The 7,287-nt window shown below is 50.5% G+C and overlaps 1 protein-coding gene across 3 annotated transcripts in view; it reads left to right on the forward strand.

Moving 5' to 3' along the window:
* ogdha (oxoglutarate dehydrogenase a) overlaps positions 1-7,086 on the forward strand; it is a 28,309-nt gene extending 21,223 nt beyond the window's left edge. For 2 of the 3 annotated variants that reach the window (XM_080894153.1, XM_080894154.1), the window contains 15 exons: positions 30-209; positions 439-567; positions 646-825; positions 988-1,140; positions 1,217-1,319; positions 1,449-1,577; positions 1,655-1,805; positions 2,030-2,157; positions 2,237-2,415; positions 2,571-2,642; positions 2,751-2,876; positions 3,709-3,781; positions 3,954-4,117; positions 4,300-4,454; positions 4,536-7,086. In XM_080894153.1, coding sequence (XP_080750279.1) covers positions 30-209; positions 439-567; positions 646-825; positions 988-1,140; positions 1,217-1,319; positions 1,449-1,577; positions 1,655-1,805; positions 2,030-2,157; positions 2,237-2,415; positions 2,571-2,642; positions 2,751-2,876; positions 3,709-3,781; positions 3,954-4,117; positions 4,300-4,454; positions 4,536-4,656 — 2,043 coding nt within the window. In that variant the 3' untranslated portion in view covers positions 4,657-7,086. Of the gene's footprint in view, positions 210-438; positions 568-645; positions 826-987; positions 1,141-1,216; positions 1,320-1,448; positions 1,578-1,654; positions 1,806-2,029; positions 2,158-2,236; positions 2,416-2,570; positions 2,643-2,750; positions 2,877-3,708; positions 3,782-3,953; positions 4,118-4,299; positions 4,455-4,535 lie in introns of all 3 variants that reach the window. The other variant, XM_080894152.1, reaches the window with a different exon arrangement.
* Positions 7,087-7,287: the final 201 nt, after the last annotated feature.

Here is a 7,287-nt window from a genome sequence, read left to right on the forward strand (position 1 = left end):
CTGATCCAACCTGTCGTGGTTGTTCTCAGGGCTCCGGCGACGTGAAGTACCACCTGGGGATGTACCATCGCCGCATCAACCGCGTGACGGACAGGAACATCACGCTGTCTCTGGTAGCGAACCCGTCTCACCTGGAGGCCGTGGACCCCGTGGTTCAGGGAAAGACCAAAGCTGACCAGTTCTACTGCGGGGACACAGACGGGAAAAGAGTAAGTCTGGCGGAAGTACTCGGATACTTTATAGTAGTGATACTGCACTGTGAAGATACTGTTACAGGTCCAGGTAGTTTTTCTAGCTCAGAGCAGACTCGACCTTCAGGTAAACAGCGCAGGCTCATTTTTTTTCCTGGAAACTGTTGGAGGTGTTTCTGTGCAGGACGAGCTTTCGACCAATCACAGACTGAGAAAGTGTCATCAAGTTCATGTGTTCTCTGCGCAGGTGATGTCCATCCTGCTGCACGGAGACGCCGCGTTCGCCGGTCAGGGCATCGTCTATGAGACCTTCCACCTGTCCGACCTGCCGTCCTACACCACGCACGGCACCGTGCACGTCGTGGTCAACAACCAGGTAACGCCACAAAGAAACAGACCGTGAGCCGCTAACGCAGCCCGCCGTGCAAACTACTCTCTGTCGTCGTGTCTGCAGATCGGCTTCACCACCGACCCTCGCATGGCCCGCTCCTCGCCGTACCCCACAGACGTGGCTCGTGTCGTCAACGCTCCCATCTTCCACGTGAACGCCGACGACCCCGAAGCCGTCATCTACGTCTGCAAGGTGGCGGCTGAGTGGAGAGCCACCTTCCACAAAGATGTCGTGGTCGACCTGGTCAGTAAAGACGCAGACAAACACTCTCTGACACGAAGCTTTCAAAGCTGATCGCCGACATCTGGAGTCTGCTCCCACCTGTTCACACAGCTGGAAACAGTCTTTACAGTGTGTGTGTGTGTGTGTGTGTGTGTGTGTGTGTGTGTGTGTGTGTGTGTGCAGGTGTGTTACCGTCGGATGGGTCATAACGAGATGGACGAGCCGATGTTCACTCAGCCGCTGATGTACAAACAGATCAAGAAGCAGAAGCCGGTCCTGCAGAAATACGCCGAGAAGCTGATCGCAGAGGGAGCCGTGAGCCGGCAGGAGTATGAGGTAGGACTCGCCCACCAGGCGAATCCTGCTTACAGGTCACCGTGATGTCATTTCCTGAACGTTTGTCTGTTTGCAGGAGGAGATCGCCAAGTACGATAAGATCTGTGAGGAGGCGTACGCTCGCTCCAAGGACGAGAAGATCCTGCACATCAAGCACTGGCTGGACTCCCCGTGGCCCGGTGAGAGGGCGAGGAGGCGGGGTCGAGTCACTGTCAGCTTCCTGATCGCACAGATTCAACTCTCAGGACGTTGTTTTCACTCTGGCGTTCAGCTCCAGACTGTTAACCCTTTAAACTCGCTGTTTTCAGGTTTTTTCACCCTGGACGGTCAACCAAAGTCGATGAGCTGCCCCTCCACCGGCCTGACCGAAGACAACCTGAACCACATCGGACAGGCGGCCTCGTCCGTCCCCGTGGAGGACTTCACCATCCACGGAGGTCGAGAACGGCACCGCTTTCTGACCCGGCAAACGGGAACGAAGACGTTCAGCTGACGCTGTCGTTTCTCGCCGCAGGTCTGAGCCGAATCCTGAAGGGCCGCGCCGAGATGGTGAAGAACCGGATGGTGGACTGGGCCCTGGGCGAGTACATGGCCTTCGGATCGCTGCTAAAAGAGGGGATCCACATCAGGCTGTCGGGGCAGGACGTGGAGCGCGGGACCTTCAGGTAAACCTGTAGGCATGTCTGGCAGTGGCATGTGACACACAAAGCAGAGAGAGCTAAAGAAGCGAAAAACCACGACACAAAATAAACTGATGGCGTGACGTCAGGAGGAGACGAGCGGATCGGAAAACGCCCCCAATCGTCTCGGTCTGCTCGTCTTGACGCCGTTAGCAAGTTAGTGCAGAGCACGGGTGGTTGACGGGTGTCCTCTGTGTGTCCCCTCACAGCCACCGTCACCACGTCCTCCACGACCAGAACGTGGACAAGAGGACCTGCATCCCCATGAACCACCTGTCCCCGGACCAGGCGCCGTACACCGTCTGCAACAGCTCGCTGTCCGAGTACGGCGTGCTCGGTCAGTCCTCGCTCTCCACAGATGATGCGTCATCGATGGCGTCTGTGTTTTTGCCTGATGGTTGTTTCTGCGTCTGCAGGCTTCGAGTTGGGATTCGCCATGGCGAGCCCGAACGCTCTGATCCTGTGGGAGGCTCAGTTTGGAGACTTCCAGAACACGGCGCAGTGCATCATCGACCAGTTCATCTGCGCCGGGCAGGCCAAGTGGGTGAGGCAGAACGGCATCGTGCTGCTGCTGCCGCACGGCATGGAGGGCATGGTGAGGACGCCGCCGCACCTTCCTCCTCCTCACTGACTGAAAACCAAAGACAACACAGTGTCGATAAGTCTGAGCTGATCAGTGTTCCTGATCTGTGATCGTTTATTTCTGATAATCAACACGTGCTCGCTGCTCTGTCTGAATGTTCTCCTCAGGGTCCCGAACACTCGTCAGCTCGTCCCGAGAGATTCCTCCAGATGTGCAACGATGACCCCGACGTCCTGCCGGTGAGACGCACACACAGAGCAGTGATGTCAGAGCGGTGTGTGTGTGTGTGTGTGTGTGTGTGTGTGTGTGTGTGTGTGTGTGTTTTGATGCTGGTTTCTGTCCCTCAGAACATCACCGAGGACCTCGCCGTGCGTCAGCTCTACGACTGTAACTGGATCGTGGTGAACTGCTCAACGCCTGCAAACTACTTCCACGTTCTCCGACGGCAGATCCTGCTGCCCTTCAGGAAGCCCGTGAGCCTCACACACACACACACACACACACACACACACACACACACTGTGATGGACCGAGCAGTGAAGGAAACTTAGGCACAGGTTAAAGTCCAAAAAAAAGATTTTTAATTTAACCCAAAAAACAGAATTGGTTAACTCATGCAAAAAGAATCAAAATCTTGGGCCCATAAAAGAGGTCAAAGTAACAGAACTCTACTCAAAGTTGACAACACAACTGATAACTAACACAAACTGACCTCACTTAACGAGACAAAGGGAAACTTAAATAGAGGCTGATCAGCCCACAGAAAACAGGAGAAGGGCTAAAACACACAAAACCTAACTAAACATAATGAACTCCAATTCCCCCCCCATGGTCCTGAGTTATGGCATGAACCAATTTGCAGTCTTCCTTTAAAGCTTGCTCCGCCCCTTTTCCACCTCTTGGCTCCTTAATCAAGGGACTGGAACAGCTGCAACTATGGTAACGCAGAAAACACAAGATTAATCATACATAACAGTGTAAACTACAATGTGCGCACTTATTTTAGAATGCAGCGTTATGTGGATACGTGAATTAACTCCAAACCAAAACCAGTTATTTATTGTCCTGTAAATTAATTCCTATATTTAAAGAAAGAAATGTGAATGCAATGTTATAAGCCTCTACGCTAACATGGTGGGTATTACCACTGTGTGGCTGTAAGTGCAGCCATCACACACACACACACACTAAAACCAGTGTTAGCCTTAAAGCGGAGTCTGGGGGCGTAGACGTGTGGACGACTCCCTGTGAAAACATGCTGTTCAGCCTAATGTCATGTGATCAACTTCCTGTTTGTGTCCCCAGCTGATCATCTTCACTCCCAAGTCTCTGCTGCGTCACCCCGAGGCCCGATCGAGCTTCGACGAGATGCTGCCCGGTAACGCCTCCACCCACACCTGCAGCTCTAACGGCTCTGACAAACCGAGCCTGAACCCTCCCTCTCTCCTTTCTTCTCATTCATCCTCCTCTTCTTTGTCTTTTCCTTTTGTTCGTCTTTATCCTTCTTCCATGCTTTCCCTTTTTCTTCCACCTCCTCTTCCTCGCTGCAGGAACTCACTTCCAGCGGCTGATCCCGGAGGTGGGCGTGGCGGCCGAGCGTCCAGAGGCCGTGAAGCGGCTGATCTTCTGCACAGGAAAGGTTTACTACGAGCTGACCAAAGAGCGGAAGAGCAGAGGCCTGGAGGACACGGTGGCCATCAGCCGCATTGAGCAGGTACACGCATGCCACACGGAGACTTCTGATTGGCTGCAGCCAGGGGCTTACGGTGTCAAAGGAGTCAGCTGACTCATACTCTAAAGTAGCTTTAGTTACAGTCTTTAGGGGATTACAGGAAAGAGAACTCGGCGGCAGTGGCTGGTGAACAGGCAGTAACGGCACGCCGTCTCTCCCCGCAGCTCTCCCCGTTCCCCTTCGACCAGGTGAAGGCGGAGACGGAGCGCTTCCCCAACGCCGACCTGGTCTGGTGTCAGGAGGAGCACAAGAACCAGGGTTACTATGACTACGTGAAGCCTCGCATCAGGACCACCACGCAGAAAGCCAAGCCCGTTTGGTAACCACCATCACCGTCATCATGATCAGACCATCTGTCCACCACCGTGCAACCTCTGACCACACCCTCTCTGTGTTTCAGGTATGCTGGCAGAGACCCGGCAGCCGCTCCCGCCACAGGAAACAAAAACACTCACCTGATCGAGCTGCGGCGCTTCCTGGACACGGCCTTCCACCTGGACGCGTTCAGAGACCAGCAGTGATCACGTGACCTGCAGCACCTGGAATCAGCCCTCACCCGTCTCGCCTCCATTCACACTCACAACACACAGTCAGCCCTCTGTACGGCTGAGCACACCGCACAGCAGGAGGTCCATTCAGAAAATCACCGACCAGAACATCACAGCGGGAGGCGGAGCCTCAGATTCAAATTTAAACTTTATTCTCCTGGTTTGTGACGGACAGAAACATTCCCGTAATCATCAAAGACGAAACGAGCTGCCGTTTTTCTCTCTGAGCTGTCTTTGTCCATCAGACCTCACATTAACGTCACCATGACGCCGAGGGAAGCTAAAATCAGACAGATTCTCAATGGACTTCTGAACTGACGTCCAACTATTAGCACTTTAACGCATTCACACATATACACAGTCATCATCTGATCAGGTCTGAAACATTTGAGACTAAACCAATCAAAGTCTAAAAATAGCAACATTTGGCATAACAGCAGGTTTACGCCAAATAATCTGAGTGTTTGTTCTGAATCATAAATATTGTTATGATTTAAAAACTTTATCAGTTTCTTGGACAAACACGGGCAACAAAAAGCAGCAACGTTGGTCTTAAATTAGATATATTTTGAATGAAGTCTGGTGCTGTTCACGTCTTCAGATAGTAGCTGTTAGCATTGTTAGCACTTCCTATTTAAAAGCAATGGGAGTCCAGCTAGCTGCAGAGAGCAGGTTTTTTTCACCTTTCAACAGGTGAGTTCGCTCATTACGGAAAGGCTGATGCGTTCAATGAAAGTGAAAGTCACAGCAAACAGATCTGCTCTCAAACAGCCGGTTCAGAAGTCCATTAAGAATGTGTTTTCAGCTTTTCCTCAGAGTCAGTGATGCATCCTGCTCGGCTGCTTCGGCAGCACCAAATCAAGCTTAAAAAAAAACCCGCAGAGGAAAACTGGAGCTTGTTATTAACATGTTGGTATTAAATTAGCCCACCTCGCTTTGCTGGCAGTGTCAGGGCTGAGGTCGCCTTCAGGCTCAGCTTCACCCAGCCACCGAGGCCGCTCAGCTTCAGCGTACTCTTCTCACCTGGGATAAAGTTTCAGACTTTTTTAAACCTTTTTAAACGTATTTAAAGCAGGAGGGTCTGAAACAGGAAGACGAAGGAAGCATCATAACACTGAGAGTTCAGAGCGTTTCAGAGGTTTAACTCTGACGTATTTGTTTGTGAACGTCTAAAAGAGTAAAATCTGCTCTTAAACTAAAGTTTGAAGTGTGGAAGGCGTCAGATTCATACGCAGAGTTTGAGTTACAGAGTTGGACCTGAGAGAAAAATAAACTGAACTACAGCATGAATAATAATAATATGCAGTCTTAAATTAGATGAATTTTCATTAGAGTCTGGTGCTGTTGTTCTGTTTTAGTGTGTGAACAGTTTGGCCGATGAACACTGGTAGTTTACAGCTGTGTGATTTATTTATTCTAATAAAGTCCAACAGCAGGGAATACTGGGAATTCAAACAACACAAGAAAGCACATCTAAAATTGGCAGAATTTTGAATGAAGTCTGGTGCAGTCTGACGAGCGGCTCAGATTGCTTCTCAGTACCATTCGTCTTAAATTGGGTAAATTCTGAATGAAGTCTGGTGGGGTTGTTCAGGGTATTTTGTTGCAGAGATGTTTGGTGTGACCAGGCAATGTCACGGCTCGATAGCTGTCCTTCGTCAAACAGTTGCTGCAGAAGTTTCTATTTCTGCAACTTTACAGGCAACAGCAACCTGCGTATGGCAACATGAAGGAATGATGCAGATTTGCTTTAGAAAAGGTTCATGTGGAGTTGAGCCTGAATGACCTTTGACCCCACTGTCCACACGGTCACTCTCCAGCTGTGATGACAGAACTCTCCATCCTCGTCCTCATCATCATCAGGATCCAGTCTTCTACTTCTTCTTCGCACAGAAATCCTGATGAGTTACAGAAATGTTTTTTGTTCATCTTTTTTTTTGCTTTTTAAAATGCTCGTTAGCATCATTTGCGCCCCCTGCTGGGGGGCGGGCTAGCTGGGAGAATCACTACAGACAGCAGGTGGTGGTTTTTACCTGTCGTCGGCAGGTGTGTCCGTGTGTATTTAGAGGCAGCGCTTAACACTGAGATTTTATTGTCTTTTACTTTGAAGGGATCTTTGGGGAATGAGTCTGCGACACGAACTCAACCAAAAGCACTGCTGATGATTAATTTAACCCCTCGCTTCTGGCCCCGCCCCCTCCTTTCCGGCGAGCGTTCATCCCGTGCCAAAATGGATCGCAAGCGTCTCGTGTTTTTAGTGTGTTTGGCATCCGGCGAGCGGCAAAACGGTCGGCCGCTGGTGGCGTTCTGCGAGACAAAGAAAATGATTTATTTATTTTCATAAAGGGGAAGTTCTCTCATTATTTTGCTTCATTCAATAAAGAAATCTGTATGTACTGAGGAGCCCCGCCTCCTGTGCTTCCTCACTGCTGACATCAGCTGTCTGCGCACGCTCATTTCACACCAGGTAACCTGCGGGGTCAAACCAACCTGTGACATCATTGTAAATCATATTTATTCATATATACAGTGAAATCAAGTGAATGGACTTCAGACAGAAGAAGGAATTTAAATTGGGTCAGTTTTGAATGAAGTCTGGCACAG

This window comes from Rhamphochromis sp. 'chilingali', assembly GCF_963969265.1.
Source record: "Rhamphochromis sp. 'chilingali' genome assembly, chromosome: 10".
NCBI lineage: Eukaryota > Metazoa > Chordata > Actinopteri > Cichliformes > Cichlidae > Rhamphochromis > Rhamphochromis sp. 'chilingali'.